The sequence below is a fragment of the Plecotus auritus genome (genome assembly GCF_963455305.1).
Source record: "Plecotus auritus genome assembly, chromosome: 2".
NCBI classification, from domain to species: domain Eukaryota; kingdom Metazoa; phylum Chordata; class Mammalia; order Chiroptera; family Vespertilionidae; genus Plecotus; species Plecotus auritus.
Window position 1 is genome coordinate 105,129,317 of NC_137771.1, and position 26,074 is coordinate 105,155,390.

Here is a 26,074-nt window from a genome sequence, read left to right on the forward strand (position 1 = left end):
GGAGCTCCCCATAAGGCTGTCAGCTGATTTCTCATCAGAAACTCTACAGGCCAGAAGGGAATAGCATGAAGTACTCAGTAATGAAAAGCCAGGATCTGAAACCAAGATCACAATATCCAGGAAGGCTGTCATTGAAAAGAGATGGTGAAATAAAGAGCTTCCCAGACAAAGGCTAAAGGAGGTCATTACCACGAAGCCAGCATTACAAGAAATGCTAAAGGGACTGCTGTAATGAGAAGAATCAGAGAGGGAAACCTAGGCATACAGAATTAAAATGGCAATTAATAAGTACCTATCAATAATAACCTTAAATGTAAATGGATTAAATGCTCCAATCAAAAGGCATAGGGTAGCTGAATGGATACAAAAACATGACCCAACTAACTATATGCTGTCTATAAGATATCCACCTCAGAACAAAAGACTCATACAGGATGAGAGTGAAGGAATGGAAAAAAATTTTCCAGGCAAATGGAAAAGAAAAACGCTGGGGTAGCAATACTCATATTGGACAATATAGACTTCAAAATGAAGGCCATCACAAGAGAAAACATAATACTAAAGGGATTAATCCAATAAAAGGATATAACCCTGGTAAACATATATGCACCCAATACAGAAGCACCTAAATGTATAAAAAACTTCTAGAGGACATTAAGGGAGAGATCGAAAACAATTCAGTCATAGTAGGGTAATTTGACACCTGCTGGCTTTACTGAATACATCATCCAGACAAAAATTTAACAAGGAAACAGTGACTCTAAAGCAGTGGTCACCAACCTTTCGGACCTCGCGGAGGGTGTTCCATGGACCACCAGTTGGCGACTGCTGCTCCAAAGGTTTCCTTAAACCAGCAGTCGCCAACCTTTCAGACCTCACAGATCACTAGTGATCGGCGGACCACCGGTTGGTGACCACTGCTCTAAAGGACAAATTGGATCAGATGGATTTAATTGACAATTATAGAATATTTCACCCCAAAGCTGCAAAATATACATTCTTGTCAACATGGGTCATTCACAAAGAGACATGTTAGGACACAAAAAAATCTCTACAAGTTCAAGAAGATTGAAAACATATCAAACATCTCAGATCACAGTGGAATAAAATTAGAAATCAACTAGAGTATAAACACCCCAAAACATTCTAATACATAGAGGCTAAATAGCATGTTATTAAGCAATGAATGGGTTACCAATGAGATCAAGAAAAATGAAAAGACTTCCTGGAAACAAATGTAAATGAACACACAACACCACAAAATCTCTGGGACACACAAAAGCAGTTCTGTAAGGTAAGTTCATAGCAATATCAGCCTACCTCAAGTAACAAGAAAAAGGGCTAATAAACTATTTAATCCTACAACTTAAGGAATTATAAAGAGAACAAGAAAAGCCCAGAGTAAGTAGAAGGAAGGAAATAAAGAAGATTAGAGCAGAAATAAATTACATAGAAAAACAATACCAAAAGAAATCAATGAAACCAAGAGCTGGTTCTTTGGAAAGATAAAAACAAGATTGATGAACCATTAGCCAGACTCATCAAGAAACAAACAGAGAACCCAAAAAAATAAAACCAGACATGAAAGCAGTGAAGTAAGCAGTGACACAACAGAAATACAAAACAAGCTGGACAATATGGATGAAATAGACAAATTCTTAGAAAAATACAATGTCCCAAAACTGAATCAGGAAGATTCAGAAAACCTGAATAGGCCAATAAAAACTGATGAAATAGAAGCAGTAATAAAAACAAACAAACTCCTAGCCATTAAAAACCCTGGTTCAGATGGCTGCACAGGGAGTTTTCCCAAACATTCAAAGAACTAACATGTATACTCCTCAAATTATTCAAAACAACCCCAGAGGAAGAATCACTGCCAAGCCCTTTTTATGAGACCAGCATTACCCTAATTTCAAAACCAGATAAAGACACTATAAAGAGAATTACAGGCCAATATCCCTGATGAACATAAATGCTAAAATCCTCAAACAAAATATTACCAAATAAGATCCAGCGATATGACCAAGTGGGATTTATTCCAGGGATGCAAGGCTGGTAAAATATTTGCAAATTAATAAACGTGATATATCATATAAACAAACTGAAAGACAAAAATCACATGATCATATCAATAGAAACAGAGAAAGCATTCAACAAAATTGAACACCCATTTTTTAAAAATAAAAACTAGGCAAAGCGGAAATAGAGTGAGCATATCTCAATATATAAGGCGATATATGAAAACCTACAACCAACATCATACTCAAAAACTAAAACCATTTCCCCTAAGAACTGGAATAAGACAGGGATGTCCACTTTCACCACTCTTATTCAACACAGTACTTGAAGTACTAGCCCAGTGGTCGGCAAACTCATTAGTCAACAGAGCCAAACACCAACAGTACAACGATTGAAATTTCTTTTGAGAGCCAAATTTTTTAAACTTAAACTATATAGGTAGGTACATTGTTATTAACTTAATTAGGGTACTCCTAAGCTGGCCTATGCTAAAAACTCAAGGGGCCAAAGAGCCGCATGTGGCTTGCGAGCCGCAGTTTGCTGACCACGGTACTAGCCACAGTCATCAGACAAGAAGAATAAACACAAGGTATCCAAATTGGAAAGGAGGAAGTAAAATTGTCCTTATTCACAGATGACATGATATTGTACATAGAAAACTCTAAAGACTCCACCAAAAAACTATTAGATTTAATAAATGAATTTGAGAATGTAGTAGGATACAAAATCAACATTCCCAAATCTATGGCTTTTTAACCCAGCAATAATGAACTCTCAGAAAGAGAACTAAACAAACAATCCTATTTACCATTTTAACAAATAAATTAAGTTACTTAGGAATAATCTTAACAGTGGAGGTAAAAACTTGTACTTGGAAAACTACAGGATGTTGAAAAAAGAAATAGAAGAAGATATAAACAACTTAAAGAATGTACCATGTTCATGGATTAGTAGAAATAACATAATTAAAATGTCCACACTATTCAAGGCAATCTACAGATTCAATGCAATCCCTATTAAAATACCAATGGCATATTTCACAAATGTAGAAATTTACATGGAACCAAAAAAGACACCAAATAGCTTCATCAAATTACAAAAGAATAACAATGTTGGAGGAATCACAATACCAGATATCAAATTATACTACAAATCCACCATAATCAAAACAGCCTGGTACTGGCACAAGAACAGGCACATAGATCAATGGAACAGAACAGAGAGCCCAAAAATCGACCCAAGCCATTACGCACAATTAATATTTGATAAAGGAGGCAAGAGCATACAATGGAGTAAAGAATGTCTCTTCAATAAATGATGCTGGTAAAATTGGACAGATACAGAGAAACCAAGATGGCGGCATAGGTAAACACCTAAACTGCTGCCTAGCACAACAATTTCAAAACTACAACTAAAAGACAGAACGGACACCATCCAGAACCACAGGAAAGCAGGCTGAGTGAAAATTCTACAACTAGAAGGAAGGAGAAAAGCTCAAAGAGAATTGGAGGTACAGCAAAGGGGCTTTGTGCGCGCAGAGAGGAAGGGCGGCTGAGAGCCTGGCTGACTTTCTCTGGCGGAAGGGGGAAGGAAGCCTCCGACCGCACTGAACCCCAGTTCTGACTGCACTGAGCCCCAGTTCCAGGCGAGCCCCTGGGGACCCACGCTCTTGTGGGGGGAATCTGGACTCTCGGGCGGAGACTCGGGAGCCGGGGAAGGCGGAGGACTGAAAGCGCGCCTGCGCCGGTGCGCACAAGGGCTGCGGAGTTTGCCGCGGGCTTTCCCTGGTGGAGGGGAGTCAGAGGCTCCTGACGGCACTGTGCCCCAGTTCTGACTGCAGTGAACCCCGGTTCCAGGCGAGCCCCTGGGGACCCATGCTCTTGTGGGGGGAGTCTGGACTCTCAGGCGGAGACTCGAGCTGGGGAAGGCGGAGGACGGAAAGCGCACGTGCGCGCAGGGGCGGGGCTGACAGGAAGCCAAGACTCAGGCTCCACCCCATCCAAGCTGAGCACAGAGGCTATTGCAGTTTGGCAAGTCTAATCCTATAGGGCTGTCTCCAGCACCGGGCTTCTCCCAGCATAGACACAGCTGATCCTTACAGCCAACTGACCCGGAGGTCAATTCTTCCCAGTGATACCAACAACAATAAAGACTTAATTACAAAAAGGCTGTACACACAGTCCACAAAGGGGTGCACCAAGAGTGTCCACCTCAGGTTAACTGGGGAAGCAGACCCACTGGGCCATATTGGAAACCAAGCACAAATATCTACCTTACCAACTCAGGGAATCAGTGAAAATGCGGGGTCAAAGAATCAGATCACAAACAAAAGAAATGGAGGAAAACAAACGACTGGATATAGAATTCAAAACCACTGTTATAAGACTTTTTAAGAATATCCTAGAAAAGGCCGATAAATATAACGAGACCCTCGAAGATATGAAAAAGGACCAACTAGAAATTAAACATACACTGACTGAAATAAAAAATATTATACAGAGACCCAGAAACAGAATAGAGGAACACAAGAATCAAGTCAAAGAAGTGAAATACAAAGAAGCAAAAAACACTCAACCGAAAAAGCAAAAGGCAAAAAAAAAAAATCCAAAAAGTTGAAGATAATGTAAGAAGACTCTGGGACAACTTCAAGTGTACCAACATCAGAATTATGGGGGTGCCAGAAGAAGAGAGAGAGCAAGATACTGAAAACCTATTTGAAGAAATAATGACCGAAAACTACCCCCACCTGGTGAAAGAAATAGACTTACAAGTCCAGGAAGCCCACAGAACCCCAAACAAAAGGAATCCAAAGAGGACCACACCAAGACACATCATAATTAAAATGCCAAGAGCAAAAGACAAAGAGAGAATATTAAAAGCAGCAAGAGAAAAACAGTTAATTACCTACAAGGGAGCACCCATACGACTGTCAGCTGATTTCTCAACAGAAACTATGCAGGCCAGACGGGAGTGGCAAGAAATTTTCAATGTGATGAATAGCAAGAACCTACAACCAAGATTACTCTACCCAGCAAAGCTATCATTCAGAATTGAAGGGCAGATAAAGAGCTTCACAGATAAGAAAAAGCTGAAGGAGTTCATCACCACCAAACCAGTATTATATGAAATGCTGAAAGGTATTCTTAAAGAAGAGGAAGAAGAAAAAAGGAAAGATAAAAATTATGAACAACAAATACATATCTATCAACAAGTGAACCTAAAAATCAAGTGAATTAAAAACCTGAGGGACAGAATAATCTGGTGGATATAATAGAATCAGGGGCATAGAAAGGGAGTGGACTGATAATTCTCCGGGGGAAAGGGGTATGGGGGGTTCATGAAGAGAATGGACAAAAATCATACACCTTTGGATGAGGACAGTGGGGGGGAGGTAAGGGCAGAAGGTGGGGTGGGAAAGGGGTGGAGGGGAGCTATGGGGGGAAAAAGGAGAAATAATTGTAATAATCTGAATAAAGATTTATTTTAAAAAAAAATTGGACAGATACAAGCAAAAAAAAAAAAATGAAACTATAAGAATGAACTGAAAATGGATAAAAGACTTAAATATAAGTTGGAAAACCATAGAAATTGTAGAAGAAACCATAGGCAGCAAAATCTCAGACATCTCTCCTAGCAATATGTTTCCCAATACATCTCCTAGGTCAAAAGAAACTAAGGAGAAAATATACAAATGGGACTACATCAAAATAACAAGCTTCTGTACTACAAAAGAAACGATCAACAAAATAAAAAGGGAGCCCACTGTATGGGAGAACATATTTGGCAATGATACATCTGATAAAGGGTTAATATCCAGAATATATAAGGAACTCAATAAAAATTAACAAAAGGAAGACAAACAATCCAATTGAATAATGGGTAAATAACCTTAAATAGACACTTCTCCAAAGTGGACATTTAGATGACCAAGAGACATGAAAAAATGCTCAATCATTGATCATCAGAGATGCAAATCAAAATGACAATTATGTATCACCTCACACTTGTCAGAATGGCTATCAACAACAAATCAACAAATGAAAAGTGCTGGTGAGGATGTGGAGAAAAGAGAACCCTAGTACACTGCTGGTGGGAATGCAGACTGGTGCAGCCATTATGGAAAACAGTATGGAGTTCCATCAAAAAATTAAATATGGAACTGCCATTTGACCCAGTGATCACACTTCTAGGAATATATCCTAAGAAAACAAAACACCAATCAGAAAGAATGTATGTTCATAACAGCACAATTTACAATACCTAGGCATGAAAACAGCCCAAGCGCCTATCAGCAGATGAGTGGATAAAAAAGCTGTGGTACATTTATACCATGGAATACTACGCAGCAGTAAAAAAGTAGGAACTCTTACTCTTTGAGACAGCATTGAGAGGCCTTGAGAGCATTATGCTAAGTGAAATAAGTCAGTCAGAGAAAGACAAGTATCACATGATCTCACTCATATGTGGAATCTAATTAAAATAAACTGATGTACAGAGTGGATCCAGAGATGTGGAAGCATGGAACAGAGTGCAGAATCTCAGAGGGAAGACAGGGGAGCGTGGGTGGGTGGGAGGTGATCAACCAAAGAACTTTGTATACATATATGTGTAATTCATGGACACTGATAATAGGGTGTTGAAAGCAGAGGGCAAAGGCGGGCTGGGGGGATTAAAGGGGGAGAAAAGGGGACATATGTACTACTTTCAACAATGAACATTAAAAAAAATTAAAAATGAAGGAGAAACCAAGATGGCGGCATAGGTAAGCACCTAAACTGCTGCCTCGCACAACAATTTCAAAACTACAACTAAAAGACAGAACAGACACCATCCAGAACCACAGGAAAGCTGGCTGAGTGAAAATTCTACAACTAGAAGGAAAGAGAAAAGCTCACAGAGAATTGAAGGTACGGCAAAGGGTCTCTGTGTGCGCAGAGAGGAAGGGTGGCTGAGAGCCTGGCTGACTTTCTCTGGCGGAAGAGGGAAGGAAGCCCCCGACCGCACTGAACCCCAGTTCTGACTGCACTGAACCCCAGTTCCGGGCGAGCCCCTGGAGACCCACGCTCTTACGGGGGGGGGGGGGGGGGGAGTCTGGACTCTTGGGCAGAGACTCTGGAACCGGGAAAGGCAGAGGTCTGAAGGTGCGCGCGTGCCAGTGCGCACAAAGGCTGCGGAGGTTGCCACAGGCTTTCCCTAGTGGAAGGGAGTCAGAGGCTCCTGACTGCACTGAGCCCCAGTTCTGACTGCACTGGACCCCAGTTCCAGGCGAGCCCCTGGGAACCCACGCTCTTGTGGGGGGAGTCTGGACACTCGGGCGGAGACTCTGGAGCCGGGGAAGGCAGAGGTCTGAAGGTGCGCGTGTGCCAGTGCGCACAAAGGCTGCGGAGGTTGCCACAGGCTTTCCCTAGTGGAAGGCAGTCAGAGGCTCCTTACTGCACTGAGCACCAGTTCTGACTGCACTGAACCCCAGTTCCAGGCGAGCCCCTGGGGACCCACGCTCTTACGGTGGGGGAGTCTGGACTCTCGGGCGGAGAGTCAGGAGCCAGGGAAGGCAGAGGTCTGAAGGCGCATGCGTGCCAGTGCGCACAAAGGCTGCGGAGGTTGCCACAGGCTTTCCCTAGTGGAAGGGAGTCAGAGGCTCCTGACTGCACTGAACCCCAGTTCTGACTGCACTGAACCGCAGATCTGGGCGAGCCCCTGGGGACCCACACTCTTACCGGGGAAATCTGGACTGTAAGGCGGAAACTCGGGAACCTCGGAAGGCAGAGGTCTAAAGGCGCGTTCGCGCAAGGGCAAGGCTGATGGGAAGCCAAGACTGTCTGCTCCGCCCTGAGACTCCACCCCATCCAAGCTGAGCACAGAGGCTATTGCAATTTGGCAAGGCTAATCCTATAAGGCTGTCTCCAGCACCTAACTTCTCCCAGCATAGACACAGCTGATCCTTACAGCCAACTGGCCTGGAGGTCAATTCCTCCCAGTGATACCAACAACAATCAAGACTTAATTACAAAAAGGCTGTACACACAGTCCACAAAGGGGTGCACCAAGAGTGTCCACCTCAGGTCAACTCGGGAGGCCAACCCACTGGGCCATATAGGAAACCTAGCACACAAATCTACCCTACCAACTCAGGGAAGCAGTGAAAATGCGGCGTGAAAGAAACAGAACACAAACGAAAGAAATGGAGGAAAACAAACGACTGGATATAGAATTCAAAACCACGGTTATAAGGCTTTTCAAGAACATCCTAGAAAAGGCCGATAAATATAACAAGACCCTCGAAGATATGAAAAAGGACCAACTAGAAATTAAACATACACTGACTGAAATAAAAAATATTATACAGAGACCCAAAAACAGACTAGAGGAACACAAGAATCAAGACAAAGAACTGAAATACAAAGAAGCAAAAAACACTCAACCGAAAAAGCAAAAAGCAAAAAAAAAATCCAAAAAGTTGAAGATAGTGTAAGAAGACTCTGGGACAACTTCAAGCGTACCAACATCAGAATTATGGGGGTGCCAGAAGAAGAGAGAGAGCAAGATACAGAAAACCTATTGGAAGAAATAATGACCGAAAACTTCCCACACCTGGTGAAAGAAATAGACTTACAAGTCCAGGAAGCGCACAGAACCCCAAACAAAAGGAATCCAAAGAGGACCACACCAAGACACATCATAATTAAAATGCCAAGAGCAAAAGACAAAGAGAGAATATTAAAAGCAGCAAGAGAAAAACAGTTAATTACCTACAAGGGAGCACCCATACGACTGTCAGCTGATTTCTCAACAGAAACTATGCAGGCCAGACGGAAGTGGCAAGAAATTTTCAATGTGATGAATAGCAAGAACCTACAACCAAGATTACTCTACCCAGCAAAGCTATCATTCAGAATTGAAGGGCAGATAAAGAGCTTCACAGATAAGAAAAAGCTGAAGGAGTTCATCACCACCAAACCAGTATTATATGAAATGCTGAAAGGTATTCTTAAAGAAGAGGAAGAAGAAAAAAGGAAAGATAAAAATTATGAACAACAAATACATATCTATCAACAAGTGAACCTAAAAATCAAGTGAATTAAAAACCTGAGGGACAGAATAATCTGGTGGATATAATAGAATCAGGGGCATAGAAAGGGAGTGGACTGATAATTCTCCGGGGGAAAGGGGTATGGGGGGTTCATGAAGAGAATGGACAAAAATCATACACCTTTGGATGAGGACAGTGGGGGGGAGGTAAGGGCAGAAGGTGGGGTGGGAAAGGGGTGGAGGGGAGCTATGGGGGGAAAAAGGAGAAATAATTGTAATAATCTGAATAAAGATTTATTTTAAAAAAAAATTGGACAGATACAAGCAAAAAAAAAAAATGAAACTATAAGAATGAACTGAAAATGGATAAAAGACTTAAATATAAGTTGGAAAACCATAGAAATTGTAGAAGAAACCATAGGCAGCAAAATCTCAGACATCTCTCCTAGCAATATGTTTCCCAATACATCTCCTAGGTCAAAAGAAACTAAGGAGAAAATATACAAATGGGACTACATCAAAATAACAAGCTTCTGTACTACAAAAGAAACGATCAACAAAATAAAAAGGGAGCCCACTGTATGGGAGAACATATTTGGCAATGATACATCTGATAAAGGGTTAATATCCAGAATATATAAGGAACTCAATAAAAATTAACAAAAGGAAGACAAACAATCCAATTGAATAATGGGTAAATAACCTTAAATAGACACTTCTCCAAAGTGGACATTTAGATGACCAAGAGACATGAAAAAATGCTCAATCATTGATCATCAGAGATGCAAATCAAAATGACAATTATGTATCACCTCACACTTGTCAGAATGGCTATCAACAACAAATCAACAAATGAAAAGTGCTGGTGAGGATGTGGAGAAAAGAGAACCCTAGTACACTGCTGGTGGGAATGCAGACTGGTGCAGCCATTATGGAAAACAGTATGGAGTTCCATCAAAAAATTAAATATGGAACTGCCATTTGACCCAGTGATCACACTTCTAGGAATATATCCTAAGAAAACAAAACACCAATCAGAAAGAATGTATGTTCATAACAGCACAATTTACAATACCTAGGCATGAAAACAGCCCAAGCGCCTATCAGCAGATGAGTGGATAAAAAAGCTGTGGTACATTTATACCATGGAATACTACGCAGCAGTAAAAAAGTAGGAACTCTTACTCTTTGAGACAGCATTGAGAGGCCTTGAGAGCATTATGCTAAGTGAAATAAGTCAGTCAGAGAAAGACAAGTATCACATGATCTCACTCATATGTGGAATCTAATTAAAATAAACTGATGTACAGAGTGGATCCAGAGATGTGGAAGCATGGAACAGAGTGCAGAATCTCAGAGGGAAGACAGGGGAGCGTGGGTGGGTGGGAGGTGATCAACCAAAGAACTTTGTATACATATATGTGTAATTCATGGACACTGATAATAGGGTGTTGAAAGCAGAGGGCAAAGGCGGGCTGGGGGGATTAAAGGGGGAGAAAAGGGGACATATGTACTACTTTCAACAATGAACATTAAAAAAAATTAAAAATGAAGGAGAAACCAAGATGGCGGCATAGGTAAGCACCTAAACTGCTGCCTCGCACAACAATTTCAAAACTACAACTAAAAGACAGAACAGACACCATCCAGAACCACAGGAAAGCTGGCTGAGTGAAAATTCTACAACTAGAAGGAAAGAGAAAAGCTCACAGAGAATTGAAGGTACGGCAAAGGGTCTCTGTGTGCGCAGAGAGGAAGGGTGGCTGAGAGCCTGGCTGACTTTCTCTGGCGGAAGAGGGAAGGAAGCCCCCGACCGCACTGAACCCCAGTTCTGACTGCACTGAACCCCAGTTCCGGGCGAGCCCCTGGAGACCCACGCTCTTACGGGGGGGGGGGGGGGGGGGGAGTCTGGACTCTTGGGCAGAGACTCTGGAACCGGGAAAGGCAGAGGTCTGAAGGTGCGCGCGTGCCAGTGCGCACAAAGGCTGCGGAGGTTGCCACAGGCTTTCCCTAGTGGAAGGGAGTCAGAGGCTCCTGACTGCACTGAGCCCCAGTTCTGACTGCACTGGACCCCAGTTCCAGGCGAGCCCCTGGGAACCCACGCTCTTGTGGGGGGAGTCTGGACACTCGGGCGGAGACTCTGGAGCCGGGGAAGGCAGAGGTCTGAAGGTGCGCGTGTGCCAGTGCGCACAAAGGCTGCGGAGGTTGCCACAGGCTTTCCCTAGTGGAAGGGAGTCAGAGGCTCCTGACTGCACTGAACCCCAGTTCTGACTGCACTGAACCGCAGATCTGGGCGAGCCCCTGGGGACCCACACTCTTACCGGGGAAATCTGGACTGTAAGGCGGAAACTCGGGAACCTCGGAAGGCAGAGGTCTAAAGGCGCGTTCGCGCAAGGGCAAGGCTGATGGGAAGCCAAGACTGTCTGCTCCGCCCTGAGACTCCACCCCATCCAAGCTGAGCACAGAGGCTATTGCAATTTGGCAAGGCTAATCCTATAAGGCTGTCTCCAGCACCTAACTTCTCCCAGCATAGACACAGCTGATCCTTACAGCCAACTGGCCTGGAGGTCAATTCCTCCCAGTGATACCAACAACAATCAAGACTTAATTACAAAAAGGCTGTACACACAGTCCACAAAGGGGTGCACCAAGAGTGTCCACCTCAGGTCAACTCGGGAGGCCAACCCACTGGGCCATATAGGAAACCTAGCACACAAATCTACCCTACCAACTCAGGGAAGCAGTGAAAATGCGGCGTGAAAGAAACAGAACACAAACGAAAGAAATGGAGGAAAACAAACGACTGGATATAGAATTCAAAACCACGGTTATAAGGCTTTTCAAGAACATCCTAGAAAAGGCCGATAAATATAACAAGACCCTCGAAGATATGAAAAAGGACCAACTAGAAATTAAACATACACTGACTGAAATAAAAAATATTATACAGAGACCCAAAAACAGACTAGAGGAACACAAGAATCAAGACAAAGAACTGAAATACAAAGAAGCAAAAAACACTCAACCGAAAAAGCAAAAAGCAAAAAAAAAATCCAAAAAGTTGAAGATAGTGTAAGAAGACTCTGGGACAACTTCAAGCGTACCAACATCAGAATTATGGGGGTGCCAGAAGAAGAGAGAGAGCAAGATACAGAAAACCTATTGGAAGAAATAATGACCGAAAACTTCCCACACCTGGTGAAAGAAATAGACTTACAAGTCCAGGAAGCGCACAGAACCCCAAACAAAAGGAATCCAAAGAGGACCACACCAAGACACATCATAATTAAAATGCCAAGAGCAAAAGACAAAGAGAGAATATTAAAAGCAGCAAGAGAAAAACAGTTAATTACCTACAAGGGAGCACCCATACGACTGTCAGCTGATTTCTCAACAGAAACTATGCAGGCCAGACGGAAGTGGCAAGAAATTTTCAATGTGATGAATAGCAAGAACCTACAACCAAGATTACTCTACCCAGCAAAGCTATCATTCAGAATTGAAGGGCAGATAAAGAGCTTCACAGATAAGAAAAAGCTGAAGGAGTTCATCACCACCAAACCAGTATTATATGAAATGCTGAAAGGTATTCTTAAAGAAGAGGAAGAAGAAAAAAGGAAAGATAAAAATTATGAACAACAAATACATATCTATCAACAAGTGAACCTAAAAATCAAGTGAATTAAAAACCTGAGGGACAGAATAATCTGGTGGATATAATAGAATCAGGGGCATAGAAAGGGAGTGGACTGATAATTCTCCGGGGGAAAGGGGTATGGGGGGTTCATGAAGAGAATGGACAAAAATCATACACCTTTGGATGAGGACAGTGGGGGGGAGGTAAGGGCAGAAGGTGGGGTGGGAAAGGGGTGGAGGGGAGCTATGGGGGGAAAAAGGAGAAATAATTGTAATAATCTGAATAAAGATTTATTTTAAAAAAAAATTGGACAGATACAAGCAAAAAAAAAAAAATGAAACTATAAGAATGAACTGAAAATGGATAAAAGACTTAAATATAAGTTGGAAAACCATAGAAATTGTAGAAGAAACCATAGGCAGCAAAATCTCAGACATCTCTCCTAGCAATATGTTTCCCAATACATCTCCTAGGTCAAAAGAAACTAAGGAGAAAATATACAAATGGGACTACATCAAAATAACAAGCTTCTGTACTACAAAAGAAACGATCAACAAAATAAAAAGGGAGCCCACTGTATGGGAGAACATATTTGGCAATGATACATCTGATAAAGGGTTAATATCCAGAATATATAAGGAACTCAATAAAAATTAACAAAAGGAAGACAAACAATCCAATTGAATAATGGGTAAATAACCTTAAATAGACACTTCTCCAAAGTGGACATTTAGATGACCAAGAGACATGAAAAAATGCTCAATCATTGATCATCAGAGATGCAAATCAAAATGACAATTATGTATCACCTCACACTTGTCAGAATGGCTATCAACAACAAATCAACAAATGAAAAGTGCTGGTGAGGATGTGGAGAAAAGAGAACCCTAGTACACTGCTGGTGGGAATGCAGACTGGTGCAGCCATTATGGAAAACAGTATGGAGTTCCATCAAAAAATTAAATATGGAACTGCCATTTGACCCAGTGATCACACTTCTAGGAATATATCCTAAGAAAACAAAACACCAATCAGAAAGAATGTATGTTCATAACAGCACAATTTACAATACCTAGGCATGAAAACAGCCCAAGCGCCTATCAGCAGATGAGTGGATAAAAAAGCTGTGGTACATTTATACCATGGAATACTACGCAGCAGTAAAAAAGTAGGAACTCTTACTCTTTGAGACAGCATTGAGAGGCCTTGAGAGCATTATGCTAAGTGAAATAAGTCAGTCAGAGAAAGACAAGTATCACATGATCTCACTCATATGTGGAATCTAATTAAAATAAACTGATGTACAGAGTGGATCCAGAGATGTGGAAGCATGGAACAGAGTGCAGAATCTCAGAGGGAAGACAGGGGAGCGTGGGTGGGTGGGAGGTGATCAACCAAAGAACTTTGTATACATATATGTGTAATTCATGGACACTGATAATAGGGTGTTGAAAGCAGAGGGCAAAGGCGGGCTGGGGGGATTAAAGGGGGAGAAAAGGGGACATATGTACTACTTTCAACAATGAACATTAAAAAAAATTAAAAATGAAGGAGAAACCAAGATGGCGGCATAGGTAAGCACCTAAACTGCTGCCTCGCACAACAATTTCAAAACTACAACTAAAAGACAGAACAGACACCATCCAGAACCACAGGAAAGCTGGCTGAGTGAAAATTCTACAACTAGAAGGAAAGAGAAAAGCTCACAGAGAATTGAAGGTACGGCAAAGGGTCTCTGTGTGCGCAGAGAGGAAGGGTGGCTGAGAGCCTGGCTGACTTTCTCTGGCGGAAGAGGGAAGGAAGCCCCCGACCGCACTGAACCCCAGTTCTGACTGCACTGAACCCCAGTTCCGGGCGAGCCCCTGGAGACCCACGCTCTTACGGGGGGGGGGGGGGGGAGTCTGGACTCTTGGGCAGAGACTCTGGAACCGGGAAAGGCAGAGGTCTGAAGGTGCGCGCGTGCCAGTGCGCACAAAGGCTGCGGAGGTTGCCACAGGCTTTCCCTAGTGGAAGGGAGTCAGAGGCTCCTGACTGCACTGAGCCCCAGTTCTGACTGCACTGGACCCCAGTTCCAGGCGAGCCCCTGGGAACCCACGCTCTTGTGGGGGGAGTCTGGACACTCGGGCGGAGACTCTGGAGCCGGGGAAGGCAGAGGTCTGAAGGTGCGCGTGTGCCAGTGCGCACAAAGGCTGCGGAGGTTGCCACAGGCTTTCCCTAGTGGAAGGCAGTCAGAGGCTCCTTACTGCACTGAGCACCAGTTCTGACTGCACTGAACCCCAGTTCCAGGCGAGCCCCTGGGGACCCACGCTCTTACGGTGGGGGAGTCTGGACTCTCGGGCGGAGAGTCAGGAGCCAGGGAAGGCAGAGGTCTGAAGGCGCATGCGTGCCAGTGCGCACAAAGGCTGCGGAGGTTGCCACAGGCTTTCCCTAGTGGAAGGGAGTCAGAGGCTCCTGACTGCACTGAACCCCAGTTCTGACTGCACTGAACCGCAGATCCGGGCGAGCCCCTGGGGACCCACACTCTTACCGGGGAAATCTGGACTGTAAGGCGGAAACTCGGGAACCTCGGAAGGCAGAGGTCTAAAGGCGCGTTCGCGCAAGGGCAAGGCTGATGGGAAGCCAAGACTGTCTGCTCCGCCCTGAGACTCCACCCCATCCAAGCTGAGCACAGAGGCTATTGCAATTTGGCAAGGCTAATCCTATAAGGCTGTCTCCAGCACCTAACTTCTCCCAGCATAGACACAGCTGATCCTTACAGCCAACTGGCCTGGAGGTCAATTCCTCCCAGTGATACCAACAACAATCAAGACTTAATTACAAAAAGGCTGTACACACAGTCCACAAAGGGGTGCACCAAGAGTGTCCACCTCAGGTCAACTCGGGAGGCCAACCCACTGGGCCATATAGGAAACCTAGCACACAAATCTACCCTACCAACTCAGGGAAGCAGTGAAAATGCGGCGTGAAAGAAACAGAACACAAACGAAAGAAATGGAGGAAAACAAACGACTGGATATAGAATTCAAAACCACGGTTATAAGGCTTTTCAAGAACATCCTAGAAAAGGCCGATAAATATAACAAGACCCTCGAAGATATGAAAAAGGACCAACTAGAAATTAAACATACACTGACTGAAATAAAAAATATTATACAGAGACCCAAAAACAGACTAGAGGAACACAAGAATCAAGACAAAGAACTGAAATACAAAGAAGCAAAAAACACTCAACCGAAAAAGCAAAAAGCAAAAAAAAAATCCAAAAAGTTGAAGATAGTGTAAGAAGACTCTGGGACAACTTCAAGCGTACCAACATCAGAATTATGGGGGTGCCAGAAGAAGAGAGAGAGCAAGATACAGAAAACCTATTGGAAGAAATAATGACCGAAAACTTCCCACACCTGGTGAAAGAAATAGACTTACAAGTCCAGGAAGCGCACAGAACCCCAAACAAAAGGAATCCAAAGAGGACCACACCAAGACACATCATAATTAAAATGCCAAGAGCAAAAGACAAAGAGAGAATATTAAAAGCAGCAAGAGAAAAACAGTTAATTACCTACAAGGGAGCACCCATACGACTGTCAGCTGATTTCTCAACAGAAACTATGCAGGCCAGACGGAAGTGGCAAGAAATTTTCAATGTGATGAATAGCAAGAACCTACAACCAAGATTACTCTACCCAGCAAAGCTATCATTCAGAATTGAAGGGCAGACAAAGAGCTTCACAGATAAGAAAAAGCTAAAGGAGTTCATCACCACCAAACCAGTATTATATGAAATGCTGAAAGGTATTCTTAAAGAAGAGGAAGAAGAAAAAAGTAAAGAGAAAAATTATGAACAACAAATACATATCTATCAACAAGTGAACCTAAAATGAAATGAATTAAAAACCTGAGGAACAGAATAATCTGGTGAATATAATAGAATCAGGGGCATAGAAAGGGAGTGGACTGATAATTCTCAGGGGGAGAGGGGTTTGGGGGGTTCAGGAAGAGACTGGACAAAAATCATACACCTATGGATGAGGACAGTGGCGGGGAGGTAAGGGCAGAAGGTGGGGTGGGAACCGGGTGGAGGGGTGCTATGGGGGGAAAAAGGAAAAACAATTGTAATAATCTGAATAAAGGTTTATTAAAAAAATAAATAAATATAATGAATAATTTAAGTATAATTGTAACCAAAAAAAATAAATAAATAAAAGGTTTGAGTCATGTTCTAAAAAAAAAATTAAAAATGTTTTAACAGACTTTATTATTTAAAAGTTTTTGGTTTATACAAAAACTGAGGGGAAGGTATAGAGAATTCACATTACCCATCTTTCTCCAATATATAACCTCCTTCATCATCAACGTCCACCACCAGAGTGGTCTATTACAATAGATAAACCTACTATATTGGTTCACCATTGATGAGTAACATCATTACCCTAAATCCATAGTTTATATTAGGGTTCACTGTTGGTGTTGTACATTCTATGGGTTTGGATAAATGTATAATGACATATATTCACTATGACAGAGCAGTTTTACTGCCCTAAAAATCCTGTGTTCCACCTATTCGTCTCTTTTCCCCCACAAACCCTCAGAACCATTGTTGGTTTTTTTGTTTGTTTTTTTACTATATCCATAGTTTTACTGTTTCCAAAATGTCATATAGTTGGAATCAAATATATTTTCATATTGGCTACTTTTGCTTAATAGTGGTATGCATTTAAGTTTCTTCCATGTCTTTTCATGGCTTGATAGCTTGTTTCTTTTTAGTGCAGAATACAGTCATTCATCAATTAATGATGGGAATAAGCTCTAATAGATACATCATTAAGTAGGGGATCGGGCTGAAACCGGCTCTCCAACATCCCCTGAGGGGTTCTGGAATGCGAGAGGGCACTTTGCAAAGTTGCTGTCGTACAGGGTGTGGAACGCAAACGCAAATGTGCAATAAACCAGATTCGGGGCCGACAATGCCACAACAACAACATAACCCAGGGCCAAAGGTGGAATTGTGTGGCCCTGTGAGAAATCGGGCTCCCTCCTCTCTGGTTTCGGGGTGCGTCACCCAAGAACTGCCACTGCCAAGTCATTGCAGCTTGGCACCTCCTGCGTTGAGTGTCTGCCCCTGATGGTCAGTGTGTGTCAATAGCGATGGGTCGTACGGTCGGACACTTAGCATATTAGCCTTTTATATATATCTTATCTAATAAAAGGGTAATATGCAAAGTAACTGTCACTCTGTCACAAAGATGGCGTCGCCTAGTCCTCTCAGCCCCGCCGGAGTCCCCCAGTCCCTGGGGGGCGGCCGCTGAGAGCGAGCAGCATGAGCGGCCTGGTGGAATACTTGCTTCATCGCTGTGGCGATGAGGCAAGCATTCCGTGCCCGGCTGTGGATGGGCCTCTGGGCCGCGGAGAGCCTCTGGGCAGCAAGCGCGGAGCAACCAGGCCCCGCAGAGAGCTACTGGCGTACGGATTCGTGCGCAGGGCTACTAGTAGAAGATAACAGTAATAATACCATCTTTTTTGTTACTAATCCTATCTAATAAAAGAGTAATATGCAAATTGACCATCACTCCAACACACAAGATGGCCGCCCCCATGTGGTCAAAGATGACTGCCCCCATGTGGACACAAGATGGCCGTCACAAGGTGGCCAGCATGGAAGGGCAGTTGGGAGGAACCAGGCCTGAAAAGGAGGGCAGTTGTGGGCGATCAGGCCAGCAGGGGAGGGCAGTTAGGGGTGACCAGGCCGGCAGAGGAGGGAAGTTGGGGGCAAACAGGCTGGCAGGGGAGCAGTTAGCGGGTGATCAGGAAGGCAGGCAGGCAAGCAGTTGGGAGCCAGCAGTCCTGGATTGTGAGAGGGATGTCCCAGATTGGAGAGGGTACAGGCTGGGCTGAGGGACATCCCCGCCCCCCCGTGCACGAATTTCATGCACCGGGCCTCTAGTTTTATTATAAAATCCCAAAACAGAATCTTAATTTTAAGATACAAGGTACTATTTAAAGCTTAGCTACTTAAAATCTTGACATTATGATACCACATTATACAAAAATGATTTACTAAAAACACAAAGTGATTGTATTATGGACAAGAGTTTCTAGTACATTTCTTAACTTAGAGATTACAAATAAACCCTGTTATTAAAATAACTTTTTACCTTATAGCTTTCTGCTCCTTGAATGAGATCTTTCATGGAAGTAGACAACTGATCCTTTTCTGATTGAAGAGATTTGAGTTCTTCCCTTAGAGTCTGGGCCTATTTTAAATATATAATAGAGAGTTTTTTATAAACAGAAAAGTTGATTTTCTAAAATGTAAGGTTCTTGAATTTTGCATTTTTAAGTCACCTTACCTCTCTCCTGCTAGAATCTAGTTCTTTCTTTGCCTTCACAGCAACTAGTTTTATCTTATTTATTTTTTCCTCTTTCTCTCTGGATTCTTTTTTGAGGTACTCTAAAAACATAAAATGAATGGCTTATATATATACTCAAAAAGAAAAACATTCAAATTTACTTATTTTAGCCCTAGAAAAAATATTAATACCTATTTTTTTAAGTGAAAGCTTAATTATTCATTATCTAAGTGAGGGAAACAATGTAAAAAATTTACATTTTCTTCAATCCTCCATAATAGCCTACTTTTGTTTTTTAGGCATTTCATAACTGTCTAGGAATTGGAGAGGTTGTTAGGACATCTTGAACCTTAAAAGATTTCCTGGAAACACCCACATACCAAGATTTTAGGTTATAATTTTCAAACAAGAATCAAGTAGAAGAGAAGTTATATAGTTATTAAGTTATATAACCAGATGAAGTTATATAGTCATGCTCCCTAGGCATACTCCTCTTGGTTGGTGGGTCTTATTCTTACAACTAAGCCTGTAATGTGTTCTATGTATCCAGTCTTGACCTCTCCCCTTAATTTCTTTTTAAACTTTTATTTAATTTATTTTATTTGTTTCAGAGAGGAAGAGGGAGAGATAGAAACATCAATGATGAGAATCACTGATCTGCTGCTTCCTGCATGCCCCCTACTGGGGATTGAGTCTGCAACCTGGGCATGTATTTTGACCGGGAATCGAACCGTGACCTCCTGTTCATAGGATAACACTCAACCAACTGAGCCCCACCGGCCAGGGCATATTTTACTTTTTTGATGGTATTACTGCTTAACTTCAGTTCTGTCCCTGCTTATTAATGTACTTGCACCTGTCTTCAAATGCACTGTTCAAATACATCTGCCTGCTACAGATGAACCATCTGTGTGTGTGAAGCACAGGACAATTGTTTCAATTCTGCGTTTCATCCTATATCTTCTCACCTACTCAGGCACCAGTGTAACAATTCTTCTCCTTTACTGTGCAGCATACCTCCTCCTCTATTAGCGTTTCTCCAATTTATAAGCATACAACAAGAAAAATATCGAGAGATTAAGCTCAGGAATAAATAGTGAATGCAGTTAAAGAGGGTTGCAGTGAGGTCATGATAGGATAGATGAAACATCATACACACACAAAAAGGCAAACTACATTTCCCCTGTGGATGTTGTCCCACCTCTTCTTTCTTTTATAGCAGAACTTGTAAGAGTTGTTTATACATGCTCTCAAATTTCTCTTCCTCCATTTGTTTCTTTAACTCACTTCAATCAGGATCTGGCTTTGGTATATCATGGGAACTATTACTACCAAGTTACCAATGACATCTAGGTTGCTTAATCCAATGGTTAGTGCTTAGTACTAATGTTACTTGGCCTATCATAGCATTCACATGGTTAAATATTTTTCCCTCTTGAAACATTTGAACTTCATTTGCCTTAGTTTCCAAGACATTTTATGCTCTGGGTCTTCCTACCTCCCCTCTTTTCTTCTCAACTTTCTTTGCTGTTTGTATCTTTCTGATTTTTAAATGATAGAGAACTATCTCTGGTCCTCATCCTTTTTCTACACTCATTTGCTTAGTGATCTCAATCTCATGGGTTTTAATGCCTAGGTAACTGGGCATTCAAATAGTTTGTTAAATAATTTAAAAATCCAAAACTATCATGGAACCATTTATAAATGAAATCATATCAGTCCTTTACTTGGATTAAACAAAAAGTGACAGTTTTGAAAGGGAAGGCAAACAGATGGCAGAGGGGCAAGAAATGGGATATTAGGAATAGACAGCTGCTTATTATGATTTAAAGACTTATTAATTGGCTTCTATATTTCCCAACCTACTTTAACACTAAGGAGAATCTGTATAATTGTGGCAACATATGCAAAACTGTACTTACCTATTTTTTCTTCCAGTTCTTTTACTGAGAGAGGTTGATCGTTTTCCACAGAAGGTGATTTCTCAAAGGAATCCTAGATTTTATAGGGAACACAAAAACAAAAATAGAATCATTTTATTCCTAATGATGAACAGGCCATCATGTTAAATATACGAAAATCATTATTATAGAATCCATACAAAAAGAATTTGGTGAACAGTCTTTTTCTTCCCTTGAGAGACCAGGTAATATTGACATTAAGAAAGGTAATATGTACATCACACAAGAATGAAATTCAAATTTTTTCATTCTTAGTGCAGTTTTGCTGTTGACTAAATTATACAATTACATAATATCACTTAATCTTATGCAACATCATAATTCTAAAATGATCTAAAACCAAAAAGTCATCAGGAAAAGAAATGTATTTTTCAGAAATTTCCCATTTGAGCTTACATGCCAAAAATTTAAATTCTGACTTTGAAGTGTAAAAAAGGTTTATATATTTTCTAGAGCTTACAATTAGAACTAAGCATTTATTTAAGTCGATAAAATTCAAATTAAAATACCTTTAATAATATCAACTCTGCTTTCAGATCTTGCAATTCAGATTCTTTTTGTTTTAGTGCTAGCCTTAGGTTTTCAAGTTCCTTTATAAAAGATTTTTCTTTTTCATTATGGATTTCAATGTTGCTACACAATTTTTGAGACATTTCTTCAACTTGAATTGAAAGATTCGGATTTTCAAGCCTTATTTTTTCATAAGCATTTTTCATTTCTAAAAGATTAGACTGCAGGACCTCTTTTTCTGACCTAGTTTCTTCTAACTCTTTCTTTAAGAGAACTTTCTCTTGTTCATAGTCTCTCAGTAAAGACCTAAGTTCCTCATATTGAACTATATTCTCCTCCTGAAGGCACTTAATATTTTTTTCTAACTCTACTACCTTTTTATCATATTGAAAGAGCAAGTTGTGTTTTTCCTCATTTGTTTTAGCTAAGGATTCACCTACAGCTTGTAGGACATTTGCAACATCTTGCTCTTTGTTTTCTTCTACTTCTAGCTCCATTTGTTTAAGAAAACCATACAACTGAGTTTTAACAAATAACTTCAGGACTTGCTCATTTTCAAATAGTTTATTTAAATTATCTCGCTCTTGAACTGTTAACTGAAGTTTCTTTTCTAATTCAGAAATGTGTTCCTTAAGAATAAAATATTCTTCCTTTTGAGAAAAGAAAGCTTCCAAATCTCTACTCAAATGATTCTTTTCTGAACTTAGCTTACTATTTTCCTCATAAAGAGACTTCACTTCAGATGACAGTGCTTCCTGGTTTTCAGAGAGAGTTTTCAATTGAACCATAACCTTTTCTAGTTCTTGGTTACTTTGGTCTTTTACTTTTAAAGTTTCTTCTAGTTCTCCTTTCAATTCATTTACCTTTTGTTCTAGTTCACTGTTGTATTGGGTAGTTTGCTGCACTTTATCCCTAAGTTCTAGAATTAATCTTTCTTCCCTTTCACATTTTATATGGAGATTACCCATCTCTTCATGAGAACTTTTAATTTTACTTCTGAAGTTATCTTTTTCTTCTGTAAGAGAACTTATCTTTGCTTCAAATTCTTGTAACATGGAATCTCTCTGACTGAGACTAAGTAAATATGCATCATTCTTTTCTTGAAGATTTCTTATGGCTTTCTCAAGTTCTGGTACAAGTTCTTTTTGTGACAATAACTTTTGATTTTCTATTTGGAGATGATTCACAGTTTCAAGAAGAGCATCTTTTTCATTGAAAGCAGTTCTGAGCTTCTGCTGAAGTTCATTAACATCAGATGCTTGTTGTTGCTTCATTGATTCCAATTCTTGACTTATTTTTCCAGCAGATTCCCCTAGTTCTGCTTGTAAAATTTCCATAATCTCTCTCAAACTCTCATAATTTAATACTGCTTCTTGCTTTTCTTGCTGTAGGTTTTCACACTGCTCCTTAAGACACTGTATTTCAAACATTAATGTTAATTTTTCTTTTTCTGAATCTGACAAAAATGACTCATGTAGTTCTGATATTTCTTTTTGATGTTGCTTCTGAAGACTCTGTATTTCTTTGTTATGCTGTTCTGTAATATGGCAAAATTGTTTATTTGAATCTTCTAGCTCAGATTTTAATTTTTCGATTACACAGCCCTGTTCTTCTTTAACTAGTAATAATTCGTTGATTTTAAATTCTAAATCTTCCCGCTCATGAAAAAATTCATCCTTTATATGTTGGGCATCAATTTCAAGTTTTAATTTAAGATTATTCATATAAATTACCTCATCTTTTAAGATATTATATTGAGACTGTAGTTCTTTTAAAGTATCTTCTAAGTGTTTGACTTTTTCATTTACTATTTGTTCTACAAAAGTATCTTTTAAGAGCAAAGAAGACATCTGATTTTCTTGGTTTGCATTTGAGGCTCTCCCTAAGTTTTCTAATTCACATTCATATTTCTCCTGAATGTCCTTCTCACTTGCCTCACATTGTCTGACTAAGTTCTCCTTTAGCTGGTTAAAATTATTGGCTTCTGCTTCTTGTTCTTTAGCAGATGCTGCAATTTGGCACATCAATTCTTTCACCTCTTCTTGGTGTGTAGCTTTCAACTGCGTAAGTTTTTCTTGCAAACTACTAATATCTTTTTGGTAATGCTGAGAATTAGCCTCAATGACTTTTTGAAGATGAGTAATTTCTTGCTCCTTTTCATTTGTGGTAGCTTCTAATTGATTTTTCAGATATAAAATTTGCTCCTCAAAGGCTGCCCTAATTTTCTGAATCTCTTCTTGCAGATTTTTAACATTATCTTCAGAATCACTCTGAAATTTAAGTTGTTCTGAAAACTCTAATTGTTTTTTTTTTGCTTCTTCCAATTCCATTAGCAATCTAGCTTTATCTTCACTATGTTTACAATGTACTGCCATTAATTCATTTTTCAAATTTTCCATTTGCTTCATACAGTTCCTTTGTGACTGTTCAAACTCCTTGTGGATATCTTCCATCTTATTTTCAGAATCCTATTATAAAAATAAGCACATAAAAATTATTTTATTAGCCCCAGGCAGATAGCTCAGTTGGCTAGAGTGTCGTCCCAATATGCCAAAGTTGTGGGTTTAATCACAGGTCAGGGCACATAAAAGAAACAATCAATGAATGCATAAATAAGTGGAATCACAAATCAATATTTATTTTTCTCTCTCTCTTTTAAAAAAATCAAGACATAAAAATTAAAAATAATTATTTAATTAAGATAAAAGAAACCCCTGTCCTCAAGAAAAGTATTAGTCACAGGCTAACTAGAGAGAACAGGAATTGAACAGAAAAGTACTTAGAGAAATAGGACACTGATATTCCAAGAATTCTACTTGGGGTCTGACTACCTTAAGTATGACAATATATATCAACAGTGCTAATGCCATTCAGAGTAATAACTAGGAAATTTATTAATTTAATTTTCTTTTAAAAGGACAAATTATGTAAGTTGTATTACATCAAAAGGCTTTAATGACTATCTCCCGATTAGATTAATAAAAGACTTTTTGGAAAATTTGCCCAGACCCAACAGGCAACTGCATATCCTAGAACTGAACATATAATAGTACTTAGAATATGTGTAAAGATAAACTTACATACTTTTTCATAAAATATTTTTTTACCGCATTTTTATTAAAGAATGACATTAGCCCTAGCCGGTTTGCTTCAGTGGATAGAGCATCGGCCTGCAGACTGAAGGGTCCCAGGTTTGATTCCGGTCAAGAGCACATGCCTGGGTTGCAGGCTCGATCCCCAGTAGGGGGCGTGCAGGAGGCAGCTGATCAATGATTCTCTCTCATCATTGATGTTTCTATCTCTCTCTCCCTCTCCCTTCTTCTCTGAAATCAATAAAGAAAAAAAAAAATGACATTAGCAAGAAGGAAGCTTAAACAATACAACAAAGAAATATTAGCTTTATCTCTTGTAGTTGAGTGATTTCAGTTATTTTTCTTTTTAAATATCAATTTATCTTCTTGTTTGTAAACTGTTAAAGTCAGATCAGATGCTTTTAAAGATCTTAAGTCTAAAATTCTTTACCACACTATATAAGTTAATAAAAAAATTAAAATATTGCCTTACCTCAACCTGTTGCTTCATTTTAATATTTTCCTTCTTCAGAGAAAAACACTGTTGCTCAGTCTCTGCTTTTTCCAGAAGAACAGCATCCAGATGTTCAGATAATGCCTGTTTGAAACAGGATTTGTTTGCCCAAAGTTAAATATAATGGATTGATCACATGCATAATATCTCCTCACCTTTTCCAAACCACACTAAAATAAGAATGCAAGATTTTAAAAGGAACACACATAAGAACAAAGAGAAAAGGAGAAAGGACATGAGGATATGAAAAATTTCAACGTATTTTTGGAAAACTGAAAGTGGAAAAGGAGGAACTGAATTAGAGAGAGGAAGAAAGCTATAACCTAAGGGCCTTCACAGAGAAACACTTATGAGAAACTAGAAATACTCTAGAGCAGTAGTCGGCAAACTCATTAGTCAACAGAGCCAAATATCAACAGTACAACGATTGAAAATTTCTTTTGAGAGCCAAATTTTTTAAACTTAAACTTCTTCTAATGCCACTTCTTCAAAATAGACTCGCCCAGGCTGTGGTATTTTGTGGAAGAGCCACACTCAAGGGGCCAAAGAGCCACATGCGGCTTGCAAGCCGCAGTTTGCCGACCACGGCTCTAGAGAATTAAATGCTCAGGAACTGGAGGCAACAGATATTGTTGAAAGTACAATGTATATGGCATTTAAAAATTGGGGATTGGGTGATAGTATGAATAGGGAGTGGTTAGAATAATAGGCAAGAAATTCACCCATGTCCTATCTCCCTCAGAGACAGGGTTATTTTATTTTATTTTAAAGATATATTTCTTTTCTTTCTTTCTTTTTTAAATTGATTTCAGAGAGGAAGGGAGAGGGAGGGAGAGATAGAAACATCAATGATGAGAGAGAATCATCGATCAGCTGCCTCCTGCACGCCCCCCCACTGGGGACCAAGCCCACAATCCAGGCATGTGCCCCTGACCGAATCGAACCTGGGACCTTTCAGTCCACAGGCCGATGCTCCATCCACT

At 40.5% G+C, this 26,074-nt stretch overlaps 1 protein-coding gene across 4 annotated transcripts in view; it reads right to left on the minus strand.

The window, feature by feature from the left end:
- The window catches only part of GCC2 (GRIP and coiled-coil domain containing 2), an 87,542-nt gene that overhangs the window by 52,935 nt on the left and 8,533 nt on the right, over window positions 1-26,074 (minus strand). For all 4 annotated transcript variants that reach the window (XM_080653368.1, XM_080653367.1, XM_080653366.1 and 1 more), the window contains exons 5-9: window positions 25,071-25,175; window positions 21,506-23,974; window positions 20,958-21,030; window positions 19,036-19,136; window positions 18,841-18,939 (exon numbers count right to left, since the gene is read on the minus strand). In XM_080653368.1, the coding sequence (XP_080509494.1) occupies window positions 18,841-18,939; window positions 19,036-19,136; window positions 20,958-21,030; window positions 21,506-23,974; window positions 25,071-25,175 (2,847 nt within the window). The remainder of the gene's footprint in view (window positions 1-18,840; window positions 18,940-19,035; window positions 19,137-20,957; window positions 21,031-21,505; window positions 23,975-25,070; window positions 25,176-26,074) is intronic.